The 26434-nt window shown below is 31.9% G+C and overlaps 6 protein-coding genes across 7 annotated transcripts; 2 read left to right on the top strand and 4 right to left on the bottom strand.

The window, feature by feature from the left end:
- The first annotated feature begins 567 nt into the window (after positions 1 to 567).
- LOC111215947 (protein GL2-INTERACTING REPRESSOR 2-like) lies at positions 568 to 924 on the top strand. Its single transcript, XM_022720201.2, has one exon. It carries the CDS (start codon positions 568 to 570, stop codon positions 922 to 924), a length of 357 nt encoding a protein of 118 aa, XP_022575922.1.
- A 1968-nt stretch (positions 925 to 2892) lies between these two features.
- On the bottom strand, positions 2893 to 5590 carry LOC106345499 (lipid droplet-associated hydrolase). Of its 2 annotated transcripts, none has more exons than XM_048779964.1 (13): positions 5468 to 5587; positions 5223 to 5336; positions 5053 to 5126; positions 4878 to 4949; positions 4766 to 4794; positions 4600 to 4650; positions 4446 to 4496; positions 4146 to 4205; positions 3970 to 4052; positions 3732 to 3879; positions 3544 to 3594; positions 3227 to 3331; positions 2893 to 3143 (listed from the first exon to the last, which is right to left on the bottom strand). In XM_048779964.1, exons 2-13 carry the CDS (start codon positions 5291 to 5293, stop codon positions 3000 to 3002), a joined length of 939 nt encoding a protein of 312 aa, XP_048635921.1. In that variant the 5' UTR covers positions 5294 to 5336; positions 5468 to 5587; the 3' UTR covers positions 2893 to 2999. The 2 variants fall into 2 exon arrangements, 1 of the variants encoding a protein (XP_048635921.1); XR_007339584.1 differs by having other exon boundaries at positions 2913 to 3143; positions 3227 to 3324; positions 5468 to 5590.
- A 10-nt stretch (positions 5591 to 5600) lies between these two features.
- On the top strand, positions 5601 to 7249 carry LOC106452491 (2-Cys peroxiredoxin BAS1, chloroplastic). Its single transcript, XM_022719777.2, has 6 exons — positions 5601 to 6011; positions 6101 to 6175; positions 6355 to 6436; positions 6516 to 6595; positions 6700 to 6825; positions 6903 to 7249. Exons 1-6 carry the CDS (start codon positions 5820 to 5822, stop codon positions 7131 to 7133), a joined length of 786 nt encoding a protein of 261 aa, XP_022575498.2. The 5' UTR covers positions 5601 to 5819; the 3' UTR covers positions 7134 to 7249.
- Positions 7250 to 7323: 74 nt separating this feature from the next.
- LOC111215735 (NDR1/HIN1-like protein 2) lies at positions 7324 to 8574 on the bottom strand. Its single transcript, XM_022719775.2, has one exon. It carries the CDS (start codon positions 8293 to 8295, stop codon positions 7375 to 7377), a length of 921 nt encoding a protein of 306 aa, XP_022575496.2. The 5' UTR covers positions 8296 to 8574; the 3' UTR covers positions 7324 to 7374.
- A 2923-nt stretch (positions 8575 to 11497) lies between these two features.
- Positions 11498 to 11956, bottom strand: LOC125608702 (50S ribosomal protein L7/L12-like). The gene has a single exon (XM_048779156.1). The coding sequence runs from the start codon at positions 11954 to 11956 to the stop codon at positions 11498 to 11500; it is 459 nt and encodes a 152-aa protein (XP_048635113.1).
- A 4575-nt stretch (positions 11957 to 16531) lies between these two features.
- Positions 16532 to 17746, bottom strand: LOC111215734 (NDR1/HIN1-like protein 1). The gene has a single exon (XM_022719774.2). The coding sequence runs from the start codon at positions 17328 to 17330 to the stop codon at positions 16692 to 16694; it is 639 nt and encodes a 212-aa protein (XP_022575495.2). The 5' UTR covers positions 17331 to 17746; the 3' UTR covers positions 16532 to 16691.
- Between the last annotated feature and the right edge of the window lie 8688 nt (positions 17747 to 26434).

Genomic DNA, 26434 nt, shown 5'->3' with positions numbered 1-26434 from the left:
CAACTGTGAACTAAACTGAGATTAGTTAGTCTGTCCGTGAACTTCTTTATCACAATATTATATTGTAGAATACAGATTTTACTTAATTAAATCTAATACGTATACAATAACCCATAAACATACTTTAAATTTTGGAAAATATAGTTGAGAGCCATTTAAAAAAAAAAAGTTTGAAAATCAAAACTACCAACTAAAGTTTGTAGTATGTTGGTTTGTATAGTAATTAGTACAGTTTATCGTCATGTCTGGGTGAGTTATAGATACTACCAGATATAATAAAATCTAGTAATCAAAAACGATAAAAAATTTTATTTTTATTTTAGACGACGTGTCAACATTGCCATTTAAAAAGGTGATAATTAATTTCTAACAGTATATGATTTATTATATTTTCACCAGCCGTAATTAAATTCCCATTAAATCAAGCTGTAATGAAAATCTCTCTCTCAACAGTTTTATGTGGATGTTTGTTTTATAAAATGGCCTAACCAGAACAACAAGAAGTTTTCTCAATAAAACCAACACCTCTTTCTCAACCCCCAAAGAGAGAGCGAGAGCAGAGGATCAATGAGCCGGAGGAACAGGAGCGGTCCTAAGCTCGAGTTGAAGCTGAACCTTTCGCCACCTCCTTCTCAAGGCGAGCAGATGAGTATGGTTCGGTCTCCAAGCAGATCAAACACAGCTTCACCAAACTCATGCGTTTCCTCTGAACCGAGCCAGGAGGAGATGGAGACACCAATCTCAATGGTCCTCGTCGGTTGCCCTCGTTGCCTTATGTACGTTATGCTCTCTCAGGATGAGCCCAAGTGTCCCAAATGCAAAAGCACCGTCCTACTCGATTTCTTCCATGAAAACGCCTCAGTCGATACAACCGCTCCCGCCGTCACCACTAAACGCAACAAGAGCTTAATAACCAATATTTAAAACTTAAACCTATAGGCTGATCCAACCGTTCTTGTTTCTGTATTTTCTCTTGCATCTTCTAGTAGTCGTTTGTCATTGAGTAGTGCTAATCACTGCTCCACTTTGAAATGTTGTCTATTGTTTTGCTTGTCCAGAAAACATAGTTAAAATGTATTGGAACCGTATGATATAAATTAGTTTTTATGGACTATGGTACTACGTACTACTAAAGAAAAAAACATATATGATTCTTTGGGTTTGCGTACGAATATTTTACTCCCGTAAACTCATATAAAACTATACTTAATATGCATTTTGAAAAAAAAAACATAACCATCGAATATGCAATTTCCTTTTGTTCAGAGGCAAGCTTAATATGCAATTAAATAAACTAACAAACTCTCAGACTTTAGTTTATAACTAATGATATGTCCAAAAACTGATTTTTTTTCCTACAAAAAAATAATAAAATATAAAGAGATTAGAACAAGATTTTGCCTGAAATATGAATTTATCAGTCAGAGAGAGAAAAAACTGAGGGTTTCGTCAGACCTACAATTGGGAAAAATAAAATAATGAAACTTTAAATGTGCATGTTCAGAAATTCTGGCAACTTGTTTTCATAGCTAAGAGGGTGAAAAGTTAGTTAGAGTTGAAGAGGGGTAGTTACAGCTTCAACAGATTTTAAAGTGATGAAATCATTTAAATCAAATATAAATGCAAATTGAGGCAGTTGAAAATAATGAGCGTTACGTAAGAATGATAAATAATTAAATACTAGGTTAAGACCCGCGCCTTGCGCGGAATAAACATTATATATATAAATTATTTTATATATTATATGTTTATAGCATATTATGAAATAATAAATATATATTGAATAATTAAAAAATCATTATCTACTACTTATATAATTAAATTGGTGCGAACATATAAATAAATTTTATAAATCAAAAAAATATTTTTTCTATTTGATATGATATATAATTAAATTTAAATGATAGTAACATATATATGATATATTTTAATATTAATATTTATTAGATGATGCTTTTTGCTCATATTTTTTTTATCATTTGTATTTGTTATAGCAGAAAGTCTAAATTAGCGATAACAAAATTTTCACTGTGTGATTAATGGTTTAAGTAATTTATAATATTTAAAAAAATTAAGTTGTCAATATTTTTTCAACATTTTTATCAAAAAAACGTTCAAAGTAAATTTCAAAATTAAGATATTTATGTATTTTTATATGGCATATAGTTTAATTTAAAATGATACATATATTTATATATCTTTTATTTTTGATTCTTATTAAATGAGACTTTCAACTTATATTATTTTTTAATTATTTGTAGCATGTCATAACAAAAGTTTTAAATCATAGATCACAAAATTTGAATGTGAAACTTGTAACAGTTTTAGTAATTTATACTCGTTTTTAAAAATTCAAAATATAATATATAAATAATTTTTAAAAAATTTTATTATATGGTTACTATGATTGTTTAATTTTTTTTAATAGCTTAAAATTAAACAAATATAATTATAATACAAACTTATTTTTATCAAATCTTAATTATTCAAAATCATTAATTGTCATATATACTTTAGCCACATTAGGTAATTCTGTAATCTTATTTAAGGAAATAACGAAGCACATTAATAATGTATTTATTGTGGTTTAATAAAAACCTTATTATATATTTAGATGGACCAACCTATTTCTCTAAGGATTCTAAGAATCATTCTAGTGATGACACGTGGCTACAAAAAATGTTGCAATGTTTCTCAAATAATATATAGGGGATGTATTTAATTCCACCTTCAATAACTAAACAATTTCTTATAAACCGGCTAAGCTAATTTTATTCGCTGCATTCAACTCCAGTACCCTAATTTTCTGGTCTTAAATTCTCACTGATCGCGATTTGTTACATTAATGCAACTCTATGAAGATGTTTTCCCGTTGTAATTGAACGAAGTAGATATGTTTGGGCCAGAACAACTCGGCTCATTGATTTAACGCTATTGATGGTTCAAAATGAAAATTCACAGACCGGTTTATTTGGTTTAAAAGTCAGGACAATTTACATTTACTGGAGGTGCGTAAACCGGTTCTTGATCAGAGTGGCTACATGCTGCGCAACCCACACGGAGCCAGCCACCGTGCAGCAGAACGCGTGCGTGTGACCTTCCCTCTCAATAGACAAGGAAGTACCAGGAGCCAGCTTTGAAATCTGAACAATGAAGATTGTCTATGAGTGCTTCATGTGTCAGAAAATGAATTTAAGACTAGCTGAGAAAGTGAAACTAGTTTAACCTCTTCAAAGAGTTGCAGTGGACCCCAATGATCATCAATGCCAAATAAAAATGCAAGCCTGGTCTGGTTTTCTCTCATGAACTCCCAATCTGGCTCTGCTGCGAGCTTATACGCAAACAAAAAACGGTGAAGTAGTGTTGTCATGTTAAATGCTTTGTTAGATATTAATTATAGTTTGTAATATCATAATTATCCAGGTTCAAAAAATATTAGTTATAGTGCAAATGCTTAATCATGTTTTATTTTATTATACACTTTGAACTCATATCTAGACCCTCTAAACTCCATAAGGACACATTGTCAAAGAAGAAGGGTACCTCTCTAAACTCTGTCATTGCCATATAGAGAACATTGCGCATGGTGTGATACTGCAAGGGAAGGAAAAAACAAGAGTGCAAGAACTTGTCATAACGATTTTTATTTCTGAATTTATACAACTATGCAAGTGTGTTTCAAAAAAAAAAAAAATACAACTATGCAAGTAAGGACTAAAACAAGACAGTACCTGCCTCAAGTGAGTGCAAGTAGCTTGAACTGCAGTATCAGACCATGAAGCTCCAAGGGAGTTAGATACAAGCCTCCGTGCAGCCCACATAGGTAACAGTCTCAGTGATGCAATGAGAAAACTCGCTGTAGCCGATAGAACAGAAGACCTGAATAAAAAGATAATTTGGTGACATTCTAAATAAAAGATGATTTGATTGGTTCTTTTTTTGATAAGAGATTGAGAATAAAAATCTCACGCTGCAAGTTTTCCAATTAACGATTGCTTTGTTGACTGTTTGTTGAGAGTCAGAAATGGATATAAGCCAATACAGTATACCACCTGCAAAGCAATCCAGAGAATATAAGATGATATGATCACATTGCACAGAGAGAAATTAAGATAGAGGAAAGTATCATAAGACTGAGTGCATACCTTTTCAGAGAACTTCCTTAAAATGTCAAGGGATATATAAGACCCAATAGAGTGTGCAACCTAACCAAAAGCAGTTAAGATTAATAGATGTTGTATGTAGAAACTATGTCAATGGAAACATGTAATGAGACAGAACTAGTTCTTACAAGTATTAGTAAGAACATGTAATGTTTAGTATAGATGGGACACAACTAGTTCTTACCAGTATTATTATCTACATAAATGGATATATGTAGAAGCTATAATATGTCAATGGAAACATATAAAGTTTAGTATAGATGAGACACAACTAGTTCTTACCAGTATTATTGGAACTTTCACTCCCTCAATGTCCTGTCTGATAAAATTAACCTGTACAATAATTAACAGAATTAGACTATGGGATGAACAATACAAGAACTTGAGATGATTTTATTTTCAACTTGAGAAGGAAGATAGTTAGATCTGTATTTACCTTATGATCGATTTGTTCTTGTAACGAAAATAGCCTCCCAGACTCCCAGTCCTATGGGACAAACCAAAAACAAATATGTAAATCATCAAGCTATCATGAAAGCAAAAAAAACTAAGAAGCAGTCATCAAACTCCAACAGCATACGAAGGCAAGTTATAGTATATACCTTGCTCGTCTGAGATATTTGACCAATAGCTAATGCAAGAACAAAAACAAACCAGTTAAACCATTTAAGGGAAAAGGAACCAAATCAAAGTCATGGAATCATAGAAAACAACCCGTGATAGATGCATTTCCATCAAGAAACTCGTATAAAGATTCCAAAAAGTCCTTGTAAAATGGCACAACACCTGAAGATTGATTAACAAGGCAACGTATGCATGAACATAAAATAATATTCATATCTTGTTTGCATGCATAGTAGTAATAAATAATAGTAATAATAAAAGAAACCTGGATTCCCCGGGATGAACAATACATGGAACTTGAGATCCTCAGCTTGAATTTCCATTATCTCCGTCATCAAACTTGTTCACAAATATTTAAAAAAAAAGAGGTGTAACCATTAATCAAATCAGAGTCGAACAAGATTGACTAATTAGAAAAAGATAAGAGTTAAATACTCAGAAACTCTGGACAATCTGGAAGTAACAGGAGTTTTAGCATTGTTCATCAATCCCTTTTCACTCTCCATATCTTCTGGCACGCGATTCAACCTATATCTTCTTCTACGAGAACTAAAGAGACGATAATCAATGAGTGACGGTACTGACATAAATCAAAGAAAAAAGACTGAAGCAGAGAGGAAACTAGAGAAAACATGTTTTAATACTAAAAGATTACTACAGTTATGACTTATGAGCAGCACCTTAAACAACAGCAGGAGTAGACAGTTTGGAGAATCGAACTGCTGATGGGAGGAAGAAAGCAGCGGAGAGAGACGGAGTTACCGAAGGTACAAGAAGAAGAAGTCCAAACCGCATTGTTTTTTTCCGCAATTAGTATATAACGTCCGAACTTGGAAATACAAATTTGTTTTTTTTTTCTTTCTTTCTCGTTATTTTTAACAAACAACGTTTACGCGACGTCGTTTCGAGTTTTGAGGTCTTTTTCGTTTATCTCCAAAGAGAGGTCGTTGAGACTTGAAGACACACACTCACAGTCACAGAGATAAGTGTTTTGTAGCCTCTGAGTAACACAGAGAAGAAGTGTTATCATCAATGGCGTCGTCTGTAGCTTCTTCAACCACTCTCATCTCCTCCACTCGAGTTTCTCCAGCCAAGTCTTCGCTTCCATCTCCCTCCTCCCTCTCTTTCCTTCGTACCATATCCTCTCCTCTCCGCTCTCGTTTTGCTCTCCGCTCTTCCCTCAGCTCCTGCTCTCGCCGGAGCTTCGCTGTCAAGGCCCAGGCCGTAAGTTATCTCGATGCCGACACTTCTTCTTTGCTTTAGTGAAACTGAGTGACGTTTAAGCTTATTATATATGCTCGATGAGTTAATAGGATGATCTTCCATTGGTTGGAAACAAGGCGCCTGATTTTGAGGCTGAGGCTGTCTTTGATCAGGAGTTCATCAAGGTTTCTTCCTTTTGCTTTTTTTTTTTTTTTATCTTGAACACTTTCTTAACCAAATGTCTGATCAGTACATACCTGCTGGCTTCTGCTATTTAATCTCAGACATAAGTTTAAATGAGTAGTATTGGTTAGTATGTGTCTTATTGTTTATAGAAAACTAATTTGTGGTTGATGGTTTGCAGGTTAAGCTCTCTGAGTACATTGGGAAGAAGTATGTGATTCTCTTTTTCTACCCTTTGGACTTCACTTTTGTCTGCCCAACAGGTTACCCCATTGCCTTAAATTTAGTATCTGAGGTTCATTCACTGCCTCCTAATCTCTCTTTTTTATTTTTGTCTTGTAGAGATTACTGCCTTTAGTGATCGGTACGCAGAGTTTGAAAAGTTAAACACAGAAGTGTTAGGTGTCTCTGTTGATAGTGTGGTAAGTCTTAACACTATTCATATATTTTACTCCATTTTCTCATCTTTCTTTGTTTGTAAATTGCTTGACTCGTCTCTGTTTCTTTTTGCTGGTGTCCCACTTAGTTCTCCCACCTTGCTTGGGTCCAGACAGACAGACAATCCGGAGGCCTTGGTGATCTGAACTACCCCCTTGTTTCAGATGTAACTAAATCAATCTCAAAGTCTTTCGGAGTGCTCATCCATGATCAGGTAGCTTACTCAAATCTTTTGCTTCTTTTAAAAAATTTCAAAGTGTTTTGTGTTGTTGATAAAGAAGAGAACTTCAGGGAATAGCACTGAGAGGGCTTTTCATTATCGACAAGGAAGGAGTGATCCAGCACTCCACCATCAACAATCTTGGTATTGGCCGAAGCGTCGATGAGACTATGAGAACCCTCCAGGCCTTACAGTACATCCAGGAGAACCCTGATGAAGTCTGCCCTGCAGGATGGCAACCGGGTGAGAAGTCAATGAAACCTGACCCCAAGCTCAGCAAAGAGTATTTCTCTGCTATTTAATAATATAAGTACAAAACCTTTGTTATAAATCTGCAAAATGTATCAAATCACTTTCTTTACAGTCCCTTTTGTATGAATATTATTATTATATATCAATGCTGAGACTTTGTGATGAAGACTGTCACTTTTAAAAACAAATCAAACAAGAATGTATCTTAAAACCCAACAACACCAAATTTCAGAAGTTGAATATTAGAACTAGAATGTATAATAAAAAAAACATGAAAATAATAAGTTTTGACTAACGGAAGTCAAAGTTACACTGCATAGTCTGAAACTTAAACCCGCTGGTCAAACTAGAGGAACCGAGAGGGATCTTCAGATCATCACACCTAATCTTCGGTTTAACCTTCCACGACTTAATAATCCAAAACTCAAACCGAACACTCATCACCAGCCTCACATTGATCCGGTACACTCCGGTTAAGTCATCCTCCTTCAGATCCGCCTTCGCTCCGTCCCCGAGCACCACCAAGTTCTGCCCCTCCATCTTCGTCACCACCACCGTCGTGTTCTTGTGCCCCTGATAGAACGGCGCGATCTCGACGGAGCCGAACCGCTGATCCCCGTAGTATCCACTGACCTGGACGACGTCGTAGTAGATTCCGAGACGCTGGTTAGGGTTCCGGATCGTGAAATTGAGGTCGAGGTCGTAGAGGAGGTTGCTGTTGTCGCTCGAATCGAGGCTGAACCGGTTCAGATTGGCGTCGGCGACGTAGAATTTGACGGCGTTGGGGCGGAAGATCAGCCAGAGGATCAAGGCGGTTACGCCGAGGATCACGGCGACGGCGATGAGGATGTTCCAGACCAGGCTGAGGATGCAGCAGCCGCAGCAGCGTAGGCAGCTTCCGAAGCAGCTGCACATGCAGCTCAAGCAGCAGCATCCGGGGGCTTTGTATCGGCGCTTGGGTTTAGGCGGCGGCGGAGGAATCGGTGGCCCGTAGTATCCGCCGTTGAGGTGTGGTTGTTGTGGACCGTAGTATCCGCCGTTGAGGTGTGGTGGTGGTGGCCCGTCGTATCCCCGGTTGAGGTGTGGTTGTGGTGGCACGTCGAATCCGCGGTTGAGGTGTGGTTGTTGTGGCCCGTCGTAACCGCCGTTGAGGTGTGGTTGTTGTGGCTCGTCGTATCCGTCGTTGAGGCGTGGTTGTTTCATGTCTCCCATGTGTTCGACGAAATGCCTCAGAGAGAAACAATCAGATGGTTTTTTAAGAATTTGAATCGAATTTTTTTTGTTTGTGAAGAAGAAGAGGGGAGAGGTGTTGTGTTTTTATTCAAGAGAATGTGATTAATGTAACGCGTTTTTTAAATTAGGAAACGAATTCAAAAAGTCGTGCTTACTCTAATATGTATATTTGTTGCCATTCCGTGACAAAGAAAAGAAGAAGTAGTATATTTGTTGCCATTAAACTCTGTCTGATCTGGTTAATAAATGCTTTCTTGTTTTGGTTATGGTCACGACTAAGTTTTGGTGTTACAGTAAGCAAAGATATTAATGAAATAAAAACCGGTTAAAGCTTAACCACCGGTTTAGTTTTCAAAAAGAAAGTGCCGTTACGTTTTGGTGCAGAAAAGGTGGCCTTTGAATGTGGTGTGGTCAGTGCTTTTTCAACAGTCGATAAGCATTTCAAATTTAAATGTTTATTACTCCCTCCATTCCTTAATGATATTGAAAAAACGTTTGTTTCAGAAAGATGTATTTTTTATGTTTTTTATGACAAAATTGTAATTTTTAAGAAAATTAATTGACTTTATTGAATTATTATTAGTTAAAAGTTTTTGAAAATTGAAAATTACAGAAAACGATACATTTATTATAATAGTTTAATGTGTTTTCTTAATATGTGTGAAAATACTAAAAAGTCTTTCTTTTAGAAACGGATGGAGTATAATATTTTTTTTATTTATGAGGTTTGTCTATAGTTCCATTGAAACAAGGTTTTAAGCAGGGGCGGACGCAAGACAACGGGTACGGGGGCACGTGCCCCCAACTGTTTTGAAATTCTCTTTGCTAAATACTATAAGGTTTATTGAATGCTTCCACCCTAAAACTAAATCATAATGAAAAAAATCATTGTGCCCCCTACTAATTAGCATCCTACATCCGCCCCTGGTTTTAAGTAGAGGTTGTTGTTATAAAAGAGAAAGAGTTAATCGTGTGATGTGTGGTAAATTTACATATGTGTGAAAGAGTAAAACGTGCGATGTGATTGTGTGGTAACTGGTAAGTTTGGATGTCGATCGGTGATTTTTATAAAATTTATATCATTCATCAAAATAGTCCAGCATCAGTTTAGTTCAAGCGACCAAAATAATAATAAGTCCACATTGTCTCTCGCCTGCAAGCGGTAGCAACCTCACTCTTTATCAGTATCTCCAACCTAACTGCATAACTTACTGTAAAATTGAAGAAAAAACACAGTAATGAATAAACAAAAAACATTATTTCATTTATAGAGTAATAAATTTTTGTTTGTTCATAATATCATTTTTTATTCTATTTTATAGTAAATTATGCAGTTGGATTGAAGATACTCTAGCTTATCGATCTCTGACTCGATCCAATATATAGAGGTTCATAGTTTTGATTCAACTGTTGCCACTATAACAAAGCCGAAACAGGGAGATGTGAGATTAAAGCTATGGCCTCTAGGATAACACTGGGGGTATAGTGAATATGCTTATGATGTAAATTTAAATAATGCTGAATGTTACAACTTACAAGCAAAGAAACCAATAAACACATAGTTTTAATGATTAAATATCCCTTTTTTGCTTTATTATTGTCTAATCGGTGAAACCAAAATTTTATTTGGTTTTGTCCATCTCTCACAGTTGTTTTGCTTCCATTAAACAAAACAAAAAAGTTGGAAAAAAAATACAAAAGAAAAAAAAACAGTGTGGTATGGTGTGACACTAGAACTTGCCTTTCTTCGTTAGACGGCTAACGACACTAGGCCTTAACAAACCCTAACGAATAGCAATTAGGCCCAATTCTACGAACGTAAAAACGTTGATATATATACACCTGATTGGTTAACTCTGGCTATATGTTTTAGATTATACTTTTTTTTGTAACAAAAAAAAAAGGTGATTTCGCATCTTTATCAAAAACTTAAACATTGTATATAGTTTCTCTCAACGTAAATCAAACTCAAGTGACGGTAGTTACAGCCGCAACCCCTTTACCAATATACCAACTCAACGTTGGTGTTTTAGATTATATTTTATTAGTGTTCTTGGTAATTTGCTATTTACAACCAAACATATACTTCGAAGAAATTTGCATAAAGTATGATGGAAATAGATGTACTGCTGTAAAAGAAACAATGATTGTGAAAAGATTTTACATCACTTATTTTATTTTATTTTATTTTTGAATCCAAGGAATTTTGAACCAAAATTCATAATCTCTTTGGTACAGAGACAAGAACTGATTGTTAAATCTCTCTCCGTAGTTGTTGTACATCACTTGGCATATAGTAATAATTCAAGAATACCTAAGCTCTTTGCCCAATAAATAATACCTCAACTGAAAATGTGTTAACACAGTTTAAAATTATTTAGTTATACTCTGTTTGCTTTGGATAAGATTAATTGTAGAGATAGATAACTGCATATGTAATCGATATTGACCAGTTCCAAATTTTCCTATGTACTATTGAATCATTGATCAATTACCTCGACTTTCCGATGTTGTACATTATTTTAGACGTTAGGTGAAAAAGACCATTTTTATAAAATTTTGCGAGTTTGGCAGTGTCTTATTCATATATATCGTAGGCTTTGTAGCTCTTGTCTGTGTGTGTGTGAACAGCCCACATACCACGTTCATTACCACCATTTTTATAAAATAAAATTCAAGTTTAGGTTTATCAGTCAACTTTATTCAAAAAAAGCATGTGTATATATCATGCGCTTTGAAATCCAAATTATAGATTCAAGAAAACTAGATTGCATAATTCTCTCATATCTATAATAATAAAGTTGCTGAGAAAGGCTCCTCCTGCGTCCACATCACCTCTCCTATTCTCATATTGTGCCACGTGGCACACTCTCTTCAATCACAAAAAATGTTCCGTCGCGTTGCAATCTATTTGGTTTTTAAATGTCAAATTCAGTGGCCCACTAATTTTTTCCTCATACTTTGACCAGAATTTATTTTGGATTTCTTTCAATAGGGGGAGGAGGCTAACAAAGTTGCCGTGCCGTTCGAGATTCACCAAATCCCAGCAGCTTCTTTGTAACGTTTGCAGTTTCTGTTTTCCTCTGCATTACTCCAATCATTCAAGTGATTTCGATCTCCTCCCACTCTCTCGCAATTAATCAGCCTCATCATCATCTACGGTAACCGATTGCACCTTCGCCTATAAATGTGTTCGGTGAATGCGATGAGCAACTACACCTCTCTGTTCTCGGAAAGAACACTCTCTGTTAAGCATCAACCCGATGGCGGATTCAAGAATTTTCCTAGCGGATTTTAAAGCTGGCTGCTGTTCAAACATTGCCGAGATCGTCGTGCGTCTTGGATTCTCATCGCCTCCGGATCCTTTCAGTCCCAGCTCCGTAAATGCTTTTATCTCCTTATTCACCTTAATCTTCGACGCCGCTTCAAACTTCTCCAGCTTCACATCAAAAGCTGTCTTCTCTACGGTTCTATTCTCAGCTGAGCCAGATGTGTGAGCAGCAAGATTATCAGCAGCTACAGACACAGTGGAGCCGTAACGGTTGATACCGAGTTTATGGCTGAAGAGAATTGGAATCGTAAAGCTAATCATGTTTAGTTTGAGCAAGCCGTCGGTGTTTTGGTCGATCTTCTTTGTCATGGTTTTAGGAGATCCGACAGTGGATAGGTGGCGAGTAGTGGCGGTCAAAAGCGTTGCGGTGGAGGAAGACGGTGGATCTTGATCAGAATCTGGAGATCAGAGCTCAGGTTGCATTTTTGCGTTCCGTTCGATTTCATTGCCCAGTTAATAGTTAAGGCCCATGGAAAAGACATCATCTATTAATAAGAAAAGAGACCGTATGTATAAGGCCCTAAAGGCCTAAAGTCCCTTAACTAGGAAGATGTCAATAACTCAAAAAATACCGTCAATGAAATTGTTCCAACGTGAGTTTTTGTTTTTGCAATAGTCCCTTGGTCATTCTTTCTAATAAGCACTAGCAGCCAAACAATAAACACACAAATTTTACGGTATATTCCAATTGATCTCATCTTGGACATGGCGCAATCTTAATTTAGATATGTATTCTAAAAAATATTTAGCTAATCATTTTTTTAACGATCATCCTCCATTTAATTCTTTGTAATACGTTTTCTTTAATCAATGAATATGCAAACTTATTTTACAAATTAGGCAAGAAAGGGACCATTAACCAATCATAATCCTTTTGTCGGAAAAATCAGTTAATTATAACACTAACTACACTTGGATGGTTCTAATGGTTACGCTTGAGGGACAGAAGTTGCCTGTCATTTTTACAAGAGAAAAAGACTAAAATAGCACTAAATCAAGTTTTTGTTCTCAAACTAGCACTCAAGGCCAAAAGTCACAAAAATAACACTCAAGGAGTGGGGTTTAGGGTTTAAAATTTAGGGTTTAGGGTTTAGAGTTTAGGTTTTAGGGTTTAGAGTTGAGAAGTGAGGTTTTGGGGATAAGATTTCAAATTTTGAAAAATAAAAAAATTTAAATTTTTCAAAAGATAAAATGCTATTTTGGTCATTTTAGTTTTTGAGTGCTATTTTTGTGATATAAACTTAGAAATGTGCTATTTTGGAGATTTGCCCTTTTTACAAACATGAACCTCCGATATTTCTCTGATAATCCATCGAGTATATTGGATAATTTCACTTTTATAATAGAGAAATGTTTGGAGAATAACAACGTTGAGGCAGTGCCGGTCCAACACTTTCAATGACTTTAGGGTTTGAAGTTAAAAATTTTATAAATAAAAAATAAATATTAAAAATTTGAAAATAAAAATATTTTAAATAGTTTCAAAAAGTATTTTCGAATTTCAAAAAAAAATTGAACACAAATAAAAAAAATCAAAATTTTTTTATAAAAAATTTTAAATTTGAAAAAATAATAATAATCTGAAACTGCAAAGAAGACTTATTAAATGAACATTTTGGTCATTTTCTTTCTGAGAATCTCTTTTTGTAACAAAAGTTTGAAAATAGTCTATTTACGAGAATTCTATTCTTAGTGTCACATGCACATAATATAGACAAATTCAGCTAAGTACAAATGCATAAAACAGTGCTTGATTTTAAGATAAACCTGCATATAACCCAAACAAAACAAACAAATACTCCTTAGTGAAATAAATAAATAACTCAAACATATTGATAAATTATTTTGGCAAACGGAACACCGAGTTGATCCCCCAAACTTAATTACTAAACTATTACCAATGTAAGAGGATCATTGTTAATTTCAAAATAATTAATAGCTCCCCTACGTTACAAAAACATACTCTCTCTGTTTCCGAAAGTAAGATTTTCTAGAATTTTCAATTTTATTAAGAATATAATAAATATTTACAATTTAATTTTCAATACATTTTTCAATAACTATCCACCAATAAAATTTAATTAATTCAAAATATTCACAATTAATGTTTCTCAAAAGTATACACCTTAAAAATATAGAAAATCTATTTTAGTGGAACAAGAATATACTCTAAAAAATCTTATTTTCGGAAATGGAAAGAATATGTCTTATAATTAACGCAATAAAATTTTACAACTGATTACACTACCACACCAAAGATGAAACGTCTTATTAATATAAATTTTACATGACTATAAATCAAAACCTCCAACACAAAAACAACAACTATCTCTTACACAAAATATGTAACAAAATGAAAGCAGATCAACCAACATCAAGTTTCGAACAACTCATTCAAAACATCCAATGAGATATCATCTCTAGAGTTATGTAGTCGTCAAGAACCAACATCAGACATGTCATGCCATCATCTCTAACACTGGCTGAAGCTGCTCAAAACAGCCATGATAACAAGAATTTCACACTCAAACTATTGACTATCCATACACTTGCAAAAAAAAAACTGCATATCAAATTTAAAAATACAATGGAATACAACACATAAATAATTGAAACAACATCCCGCCCATAGGGCGGGCAAACCACTAGTTTATATTAAATTAGACATTCTCTTGATTAAAAGATGCATTAACAAAAACTAGATGTTGATTGTCTAACTACCGATATACAAAGACCCACTTAATTTATTTTTTTATGAGTTTATTATGTCAAACAGAAAAGGTCGAGAAGATTAGTATTTGGACTAATTTCTATCAAGAAAAAAAAATCCCCTATATATTATTTGAGAAGCATTGCAACATTTTTTTGTAGCCACATGTCATCACTAGAATGATTTTTAGAATCCTTAGAGAAATAGGTTGGTCCATTTAAATATATAATAAGCTTTTTATTAAACCACAATAAATACATTATTAATATGATTCATTATTTCCTTAAATAAGATTACGGAATTGCCTAATGTGGCTAAAGTATATATGATAATTAATGATTTTGAATAATAAAGATTTGATAAAAATATGTGTGTATTATAATTATATTTGTTTAATTTTAAGCTATTAAAATAAATTAAACAATCATAGTAATCAGATAATAAAAATTAAAAAAATTATTTATATATTATATTTTGAATTTTTAAAAACGAGTATAAATTACTAAAACTGTTAAAAGTTTCACATTCAAAGTTTGTGATCTATGATTTAAAACTTTTGTTATGACATGATACAAATAATTGAAAAATAATATAAGTTGAAAGTCAAAAATAAAAAAATATATAAATATATGTATCATTTTAAATTAAACTATATGTTATATAAAAATACATAAATATCGTAATTTTGAAATTTACTTTGAACACTTTTTTGATAAAAAATTTAAAAAAATATTGACAACTTAATTTTTAAAATATTATAAATTACTTAAACCATTATTCTCACAGTGAAAATTTTGTTATCACTGATTTAAACTTTTTGCAATAACGGATACAAATGATAAAAAAATATGAGCAAAAAGCATCATCTAATAAATATTAATATTAACATATACCATATATATGTTACTATCATTTAAATTTAACTATATATCATATCAAATAGAAAAAATATTTTTTGATTTATTAAATTTATTTATATGTTCGCACCAATTTAATTATATAAGTAGTAGATAATTACTTTTTAATTATTCAATATATATTTATTATTTCATAATATGTTATAAACATATAATATATAAAATAATTTATATATATAATGTTCATCCCGCGCAAGGCGCGGTCTTAACCTAGTGAATTTGTAAAAGTGTTGTCTGGTTAAAAGTTCTTAACGTTGGTTAAACTTAGATTATATTACATAGCCCGTCCCGAGTTAGTATTAGTAAACTGACTTTCTTCATCAAGATTTGCCTACTGATTACAACGTTTCGTATATTATTTTTATTCAATGGTTTAATAATGAGTTTTAAGGGACCATGTTTTATTCCCATTTCTTTGTCAATACTGAGTGGACCATGTTTTAAATTAAATGAATGAAAATAGTCATAGCAAAAAAAAAAAACTTCTTGGACACGTCCCGAGCTGTCGAGAGGTGTGCGATGATCGGACGTCACGTAGTCCCTCTTGGATCTTAATTAGAGATTTAGAGGTACGTAAATACTAAATGTTTTGTTTGAACATCAAGTAAATACTAAATATTTAGATCACAGAAACTATTAAATCCCAAATCTGAAAAAAAAGAATAGTAGTAAGAAACAAGCTGAATTCTTCTAAGTTGTACTTGTAACAGTGAGTACACCAGATCCCGATACAAGATCCAAGAATATTCTCGATAATCCCTAAGTCACGTCACCCTTACTAACTTTAATGTTACGTAAGATTTTATAAGGATGTGCTTTATAGTGCAAGAAAACCTTATCTTAAGCAATACATCATTTTAGACAAGAAAAGTCTACAAATCCATAAGATGGCTAAAATAAATCTAACCCACATCATTTTTATTTTTGAACGTTCTTAATTTGTTGTGGAATATTGTAGAGATATATATTTATGGATCTCAATTTAATTTAAGAAAAAGATGGAGACATATATATCGATGATGACACCGTAACACAATGTCCACAAAACATTAACAAGTCATAGTCTATTCGATAAAATGTGAAGTCTATCACCGTCCAACTTTATCGGCTGCTAAGAAAATTCATCAAAAATTTTGAAGCTAAAGTTGATTTGATAGGATCACAAGATGCATCTTAGTCACCGGAACTATATTTCAAGAAAAAATTATATAAAAAACTATTTTTCAAGAAAATTACAACTTAAAAGAGAATTTAGAATTTAATTGTAAAAAGTATTCATATTTAAATTCTCATAACTCGTTACAACAACATCACGGATCTGTAATAACTTGCCATCGTATAAGCAAAATGTACAATTCACATCATATATAATATCTAACGGAGACCTCTGCTTACCTGCTTTCGCTCCGTTGCAGTTTTAGACACTAACACTACAACCCTGAGCATACGTATACTTAACGGCGTTATCTCCGACAATAACTCCGGCAGCAGCTTTATTACCGAAGTTAATAAACGCCTGACACCTCACATAAAGATGATACTTCCCTGTGATAAACGCCCCAACCTTCCACCTCACTCTGCCGTCAGCACGAATATCCAACCTAATGACGCCGTTTTCTTGATCGCCGTCAAGACTGACGCCGTTAAAAGGAGCGATGGGGACGGAGGTTCCGTAGACAAACGGCGACCAGATGTTGACTTCTTTGTGTCCTTGGTACGTAGGAGGGATCGATGTTCGGTAAGTGATCTGCTGGTTCTGGTAAGCAGCGTATACCTCGAGACGGTCGTAGTAAACGCCGATCTTGTCGTTAGGGTTCCGGGAAGAGAGAGTGACTTGGAAGTTGGAGGTGAGGAGGTTCGGTGGATTACCGGAGACGTTGAAGGCGTAGACGGTGGCGTCTTGGAGGATGAAACGTGGCTTTGTAGGCTGGAGAATTGCCCAAATGAGGAGGATTGTGAGGAAGATTATGAAGAGGATGATGATTATTGACCATATTATGCGACGGATTAGTTTCCGACGAGAGTGACTATGGGAGCCACAGTCTTTGGAGGTCATGGTATGGTGGTGGGTTTTTTTTCTCCGGCGGTGGTGGAGAAGTTGTTAAGAGAGGCTTTTGTTATTTTTTGGTTGATGTGTTGTATACTTTATACTTTTATAGAAGAATGATACGCAAATAAAGGAATTCTTTCTTTTATATTAAAATCAAAACGATAATAGTAGTTGTACATGTATTTTACTAAAGCAACAATAGTCGATAAAAAAAAACTGAAGCAAGAATATTTATACAAATCATACATGACATTTTAATCATCAAAAGTTTTTTTGGTTAATTAATGTAAGTTTATGTATTTGGATTTTGGTACATAATATTTTTTTTATAGTGTAACTCACTAACTGTACATGTGCAGCCAAGTATTTTAGTATACTACATGGTTTGTATGGCACTGTATTGGTTGTTGAATAATGAATACTACTTTCATTGTAGTTTCTGTACATCAATGAGTATATATGTATTTATTTCTAGGAATGAAGAAAATTGTGAAATAGAAAATGATAGATATGGTCGGTCCATGTCTTCTGTAGAAAGGTGACTTTATTTGTGGTCGATTTTTTTTTCTGTGGCTCCAACAATAAACCCATTACTAATTCATCAGATAAATATTACTTCCAGCTTCCTCATTTGAAAATGAAACTTAATTAAAAGTTCTAAACCAGTTCTTAATGTTTCTCATTTTCCATAGTATTTATAAAATGTGAAATCAAAGATAAATATATACAAGAAAATAACCAATGTTTGATTGAAAAGGTAATATATCACATAAATAAAAGCAGATGATATTAATATTATATTTGTAAAATCGTAAAATGGTTGAATGTAAATCGTAATTCAACCAAATTATGTGGTTGATCGATGATGAGCAATCGCAAAATCATTATCCATTGAGCCATGTTTTAACATTTTGTTAGCATTGATTTTGTAAAACAATTAGTTTCTCCCTTCCCTACTAAAGGTGGACATTTCGGTTTAGTTTAGATTTAGTTTGGCTACTAGGTCTAGGTATAAAGTTTTCAACAAAAAAAATCTCAGACATACAAAAAGTATCATCGGAGCTATCACATGGGTAGATGAATATTCAATACCTAATGACGTTTAAGTATTAAATGATCAAATACTTTGTATACATATATGGATCAATAAAGAGATAGAGACTGAAAGATAAGTTCATCTATCCACGTAAGTCCCCCATATTGGAAAAGAGGACGTAACCAAACACTAATTGCCAAAATAGAAACCACCACTTGTCTGTCATCTCTTTTTTTTTTGATCAACTTGTCCGTCATCTCTACGTGTCTTGTTACGTTGATTAAAATTACAACAACTGATCTAAACATTGTGTTGTAATTAGATTGGAAATAATTTTTCAACTAATTATCGTATTTCTAATTGATATCGGTACCGGTCTACATAGTTGAATGAAATTTTAATATTACAATGTTACATATTTAGTTGTTGTGCGCATAACAAATTGTATCATATCGGATCTTCATATATGTTCCAACTGAACTCACACAATGAAGAAATGAAAAGAAATTGAATAGCAAACATCATTCCATGGTTTAGTTGATATTCCAATTAAACAGAGACAAATTAAAGGAAGGAAAAAGAAAAGAAAAGAAGGAAAGCCCATTACACCTAGATAAGGGAGATTCTGAACGAAAAAAGAACATACGACCATACAAACAAACCGGTGCACAAAATTGTCAGATTATCTTTTAACTATAACATTCCAAACAATTATGGAAGCACTTTTTGCATCCAAAAATTCACTTTGGGATGCCTGGCCATGCCGATTCCCCATCATCAGTTTTACTATATAATAAGTAACATAAATTATAATCGAAGTTCTTGTTTTCCTACCAACTTTCTCAAAATTATACTAATAAAAACCAAAAACTTAAACGCCAAAATCAACCCGACCGGTCTAGAGCGTGGACCAGTTCAATAGAAACCCTACATTGCCTAGAGTGTAAAATGTAAACGCTGAAATTGTTTTATTGTATAACAACCTCTTTGGTTATTACTTCATTACAATAATGAAGAGACGCTAGGTAGATTAGTTGTTGTTGATGGAAGTAGTGTATATTATCCATTCATCCTCTCTCTGTTTTTGTTTCAATTTATCTATTTTCAGTTTGCCAAATCTCGTGTTCACTGTCTTGTTTGTAAAAAAAAGCAGCTTCCATGTATCAAGGGTAAAGATGAATGACAAGAAAAACTATTCCGAGAAGACAAAAACGTAGTGTTTTGAGCTCCTCTCGCTTTGTTTTGACAGCTTCAATTTTGTGAAGTATGCCCTTTTGTGATTTCTCGATCTAGAAACAATATTTAGAGTGAAGGCCATCATGTTAGTACGGACCAAAGCTGTGTAATAAATATATGCGATTAAATCTTTTGGGGGTTCTCTAAGTTTATAGATAGCTGAAAACTCTTATAAGCATAATTTCTTTATGTTTTGAGATTTTCAAGTTATTGTTAACTTTGATCTGTTTGTCTCTATCATTGAGTTGTCAGAAACTCTATTTAACATAGTTAGGAAAATAATATTCAGGTTTTTATTCTTTTGTGGCTCTTTCTTCTCCGGCAAGTGACAGTAGCTTTAGTGACAAACTAAGGATACGTATTGTTGCAACTTAGATTCTGATTTTTATCCTTCCATTTAGCCAGTGCTTTATATTATATCATTAGAAGTTTGCAGACTGTAATAAAATCCAAGCCCTTAAGAGCATGATTAACAAGCTCTAATGGGGTTTTAGGCATGATTCGACACTTTTCTGCTAAGAGACGTATTTTATATCTTTTATTTAGAATAAGTTTTTTTAGTGTTTCTTAGTTAAAAGCTATTTTTTTAATTCCTAGCTAGATTTTAAAGCGCGTGATAATTTTCTGGCGAAAACTTTATATAATCGAATTTTCTCTTTATTTAAAGTAGTCTTGGACATAAAATCTGTAATCGAAATATCAAATCAAAGTCAAACCAAAAAACCCGATCTGTGCCGAGTCCCAAATGTGATAAATATCAAAATGAATCTTGTAGAGTGTTATAAAACATATCCGAACACGAAGTGTTATTATCTGAATCCGAAAAGGTAACCAAAAAACTGAAAGACCCAAAAACTATTTGGAAACCATTTTAAATGTCCAAATTAATCACAAATACAAATATTTGAAACATAAATATGTACTTAAGATATTCAATTCTATATTTATTTTGAAATGATATCTAAAATAAGTATTTAAATTTTAAATAAGTACCTTAAATATCAAATTCTATATAAATAAGTATTTATTAAATTTAGTAAAACTTTATAATACTCCCTAAATTGGGGGACTAACCACTATAAAATCGTTATTTTCTAGAGAAACGGAGTCAACAAAAGTTCCAAACCTCTTTGACCTTCATCATATGTTAGTGAAGGATGCAACTATGCATTAAAATAGTATTTTCATAATTTTAAATTTTTCTCATAATCTATATGTTAACCCCTACGAAAATATTGAATTTTTTGGTAAATGCTCTATATACTAAAGTCTATGATCTTAAGTGTTGTTTTAAAATTTCTAAACACATTCTACATTTGTATTGATGTATATTAAACTCTATTTCACGGTATATGAACATCGTTTTAATTTTTTGTCAATTAATTTAGTAAAACTTCATAATACTCCTTAAATTGGTGGACTGACTACTATAAAATTGCTATTCTCTAGAAAAACAGACAACAAATGTTCCAAACCTCTTTGACTTTCATCATTTGTTAGTGAATGATGCAACTATGCAATAAAACAGTATTTTCATATTTTTGATTTTTTTTTCAAAATCTATGTGTTAACCTCCACGAAAATATTGATTTTTTCGGTAAATGCTCTATATACTGAAACTTATGATCTTTAGTGTTGTTTTAAAATTTCTAAACGCATTCTACATTTGTACTAATGTATTAAACTATCTTTCATGGTATATACACAATGTTTTAATTTTTTTTGTCAATTAATTTAGTATAACTTTATAATACTCCCTAAATTGGTGGACTAACCACTATAAAATCGTTATTTTCTAGAGAAACGGAGTCAACAAAAGTTCCAAACCTCTTTGACCTTCATCATATATTAGTGAAGGATGCAACTATGCATTAAAATAGTATTTTCATAATTTTAAATTTTTCTCATAATCTATATGTTAACCCCTACGAAAATATTGAATTTTTCGGTAAATGCTCTATATACTAAAGTCTATGATCTTAAGTGTTGTTTTAAAATTTCTAAACACATTCTACATTTGTATTGATGTATATTAAACTCTCTTTCATGGTACATGGGCATCATTTTAATTTTTGTCAATTAATTAAGTAAAACTTCACAATAGTCCCTAAATTAGTGGATTAACCACTATAAAATCGCTGTTCTCTAGAGAAACGGAGACAACAAAAGTTTTAAACCTCTTTGACCTTCATCATTTCTTAGTGAAAGATGCAACTATGCAATAAAACAGTATTTTTATATTTTTGATTTTTTCTCAAAATCTATGTGTTAACCTCCACAAAAATATTGATTTTTTCGGTAAATGCTCTATATACTGAAACTTATGATCTTTAGTGTTGTTTTAAAATTTCTAAACGCATTCTACATTTGTACTAATGTATTAAACTATCTTTCATAGTATATACGCAACGTTTTAATTTTGTTGTCAATTAATTTAGTAAAACTTTATAATACTCCCTAAATTGGTGGACTAACAATTATAAAATCGCTATTCTCTAAAAAAACGGAGACAACAAAGGTTCCAAACCTCTTTGAACTTTATCATATGTTAGAGAAGGCTGCAATTATGCATTAAAATAGTATTTTCATATTTTTGAATTTTTCTCAAATCTATGTGTTAACCCCTACGAAAATATTGAAATTTTCGGTAAATGCTCTATATACCGAGGCCTATGATCTTTAGTGTTGTTTTAAAATTTCTAAACACATTCTACAGTTATATTAATGTATGTTAAACTCTCTTTCATGGTACATGGGCATTCTTTTAATTTTTTTGTCAATTAATTTAGTAAAACTTCCTAATACTCCCTAAATTGGTGGACTAACCACTATAAAATTGTTATTCTCTAGAAAAATGGAGACAACAAAGGTTTCAAACCTCTTGGACCTTCATCATATGCTAGTGAATGATGTATTTATGCATTAAAATAGTATTTTTCATATTTTTGAATTTTTCTCAAATCTATGTGCTAACCCCTACGAAAATATGGAATATTTCGCTAAATGCTCTATATACCGAAGCCTATGATCTTTAGTCTTGTTTTAAAAATTTTAAACACATTCTACATTTCTATTAATGTATATTAAACTCTCTTTCATGATACATGAGCATCGTTTTAATTTGTTGTCAATTAATTTAGTAAAACTTCATAATACTCTATAAATTGGTGGACTAACCACTATAAAATAGTTATTTTCTAGAGAAACGGAGACAACAAAAGTTCAAAACCTCTTTGACCTTCATCATATGTTAGCGAAAGATGCAACTATGCATTAAAATATTATTTTCATATTTTTAAGTTTTTCTCACAATCTAAGTGTTAACCTCTACGAAAATATTAAAATTTTCGGTAAATGCTCTATATACTGAATTCTATGATCTTTAGTGTTGTTTTAAAATTTCTAAACACATTCTAAATTTGTACTGATGTATATTAAATTATATTTCACGGTATATGGACATCGTTTTAATTTTTTGTCAATTAATTTTGTAAAACTTCATAATACTCCCTAAATTGGTGGACTAATAACTACTATAAAATCGTTATTTTCTAGAAAAACGGAGACAGCAAATGTTCCAAATCTCTTTGCCCTTCTTCGTATGTTAGTGAATGATGCAACTATGCATTAAAACAGTATTTTCATATTTTTCATTTTTTCTCAAAATCTATGTGTTAACCCCTACGAAAATATTGAATTTTTCCATAAATGTTCCATATACTGAAGCCTATGATCTTTATTATTGTTTTAAAAATTCTATACACATTCTATATTTGTATTAATGTATACTAAACTCTCTTCCATGGTACATGGGCATCGTTTGAATTTTTTGTCAATTAATTTAGTAAAATTACATAATACTAATTAAATTGGTGGACTAATAACCACTATAAAATAGTTGTTTTCTAGAAAAATGGAGACAACAAACGTTCCAAACCTCTTTGCTCTTCATCGTATGTTAGTGAAGGATGCAACTATGTATTAAAACAGTATTCTCATATTTTTTATTTTTTTCAAAATTTATGTGTTAACCCCTACGAAAATATAGAATTTTTCCGTAAATGCTCCATATACTGAAGTCTATGATCTTTAGTGTTGTTTTAAAATTTCTATACGCATTCTATATTTGTATTAATATATACTAAACTCTCTTCCATGGTACATGGACATCGTTTTAATTTTTTTTAATTAATTTAGTAAAATTTCATAATACTCCCTAAATTGGTGGACTAAACACTATAAAATCGCGATTTTCTAGAAAAAACAGAGACAACAAAGGTTTCAAACCTCTTTGACCTTCATCATATGTTAGTGAATGATGCAACTATGCATTAAAACAGTATTTTCATATTTTTCATTTTTTCTCAAAATCTATGTGTTAACCCGTACGAAAATATTAAATTTTTCAGTAAATGGTCTATATAGTGAAGTCTATGATCTTTAGTGTTGTTTTAAAATTTCTAAAAATATTCTATATTTGTATTAACATATATTAAACGCTCTTTCATGGTACATGGGCATCGTTTTAAACTTTTGTCAAGTAATTTAGTTAAACTTCATAATACTCCCAAAATTGGTGGACTAACCACTATAAAATCGTTATTCTCTAGAAAAGCAGAGACAACAAAGGTTCCAAACTTCTTAAAATTTCATCATATGTTAGTGAATGATGCAACTATTCATTAAAACAATATTTTCATATTTTTCATTTTTTCTCAAAATCTATGTGTTAACCCCTACGAAAATATTGATTTTTTCTATAAATGCTCTATATACTGAAGCCTATGATCTTTAGTGTTGTTTTAAAATTTCTAAACACATTCTATATTTGTATTAATGTATACTAAACTCTCTTTCATGGTACATGGGCATAGTTTTAATTTTTTTGTCAATTAATTTAGTAAAACTTCATAATACTCCATAAACTGGTGGACTAACAATTATAAAGTCGCTATTCTCTAGAAAAACGGAGACAACAAATGTTCCAAACCTCTTTGACCTTCATCATATGCTAGTGAAGGATGCAATTATGCATTAAAATAGTATTTTTCAATTTTTTGAATTTTTCTCATAATCTATTTGTTAACTCTACAAAAATATTGAACTTTTCGGTAAATGCTCTATATAGTGAATTCTATGATCTTCAGTGTTGTTTTAAAATTTCTAAACACATTTTACATTTGTATTGATGTATATTAAAATCTATTTCACGGTATATGGACACCGTTTTAATTTTTTGTCAATTAAGTTAGTAAAACTTCACAATACTCCCTAAATTGGTGGACTAACCACTATAAAATCGTTATTTTCTAGAAAAACGGAGACAACAAATGTTCCAAACGTCTTTGCCTTCATCGTATGTTAGTGAAGGATGCAACTATGCATTAAGACAGTATTTTCTTATTTTTCATTCTTTCTCAAAATCTATGTGTTAACCCTTACAGTATTTTCTTATTTTTCATTCTTTCTCAAAATCTATGTGTTAACCCTTACGAAAATATTGAATTTTTTCGTAAATGCTTCATATACAGAAGCCTATGATCTTTAGTGTTGTTTTAAAATTTATATACACATTTTATATTTGTATTAATGTATACTAAACTCTCTTCCATGGTACATGGGCATCGTTTTATTTTTTGTCAATTAATTTAGTAAAATTTCATAATACTCCTTAAATTGGTGGACTAAACACTATAAAATCGCGATTTTCTAGAAAAAAACGGAGAAAACAAAGGTTTCAAACCTCTTTGACCTTCATCATATGTTAGTAAAAGATGTAACTATGCATTAAAACAGCATTTTCATATTTTTCATTTTTTCTCAAAATCTATGTGTTAACCCGTACGAAAATATTAATTTTTTTAGTAAATGCTCTATATAGTGAAGCCTATGATCTTTAGTGTTGTTTTAAAATTTCGAAACACATTATATATTTGTATTAATATTTATTAAACTCACTTTCATGATACATGGACATCGTTTTATTTTTTTGAATTAATTTAGTTAAACTTCATAATACTCTCTAAATTGTTGTACTAACCACAATAAAATCGCTATTCTCTAGAAAAACGAAGACAACAAAGGTTCCAAACCTTTTTGAACTTCATCATATGTTAGTGAAGGTTGCAACTATTCATTTAAACATTATTTTCATTGTCTTGAATTTTTCTCAAAATCTATGTGTTAACCCCCCTACGAAAATATTGAGTTTTTCGGTAAATGTTCTATATACTGAAGTCTATGATCTTTACTGGTGTTTTAAAATTTCTAAACACATTATAAATTTTTAGTAATGTATATTAAACTCTCTTTCATGGTACATGAGCATCATTTTACTTTTTTGTCAATTAATTTAGTAAAACTTCATAATACTCCCTAAATTGATGGACTAAACACTATAAAATCGCTATTTTCAAGAAAAACGGAGACAACAAAGGTTCCAAACATCTTTGACATTTATTATATGTTATTGAAGGATGCAACTATGCATTAAAATAGTATTTTCATATTTTTCATTTTTCTCAAAATTTATGTGTTAAATGCTTTATATACTGAAGCTTATGATCTTTTGTGTTATTTTAAAATTTCTAAATACATTCTACATTTGTATTAATGTATATTAAACTCTCTTTCATGGTACATGGGCATCGTTTTATTTTTTTGTCAATTAATTTAGTAAAACTTCATAATACTCCATAAATTGGTGGACTAACCACTCTAAACCACTATTCTCTAGAAAAACAGAGACAACAAAGGTTCCTAACATATTTGACTTTCATCATATGTTAATTAATGATACAACTATGCATTAAACATAATTGTCATATTTTTGAATTTT

This window comes from Brassica napus, chromosome A5, assembly GCF_020379485.1.
Source record: "Brassica napus cultivar Da-Ae chromosome A5, Da-Ae, whole genome shotgun sequence".
NCBI lineage: Eukaryota > Viridiplantae > Streptophyta > Magnoliopsida > Brassicales > Brassicaceae > Brassica > Brassica napus.
This window is presented reverse-complemented; position numbering and strand designations above follow the sequence as displayed.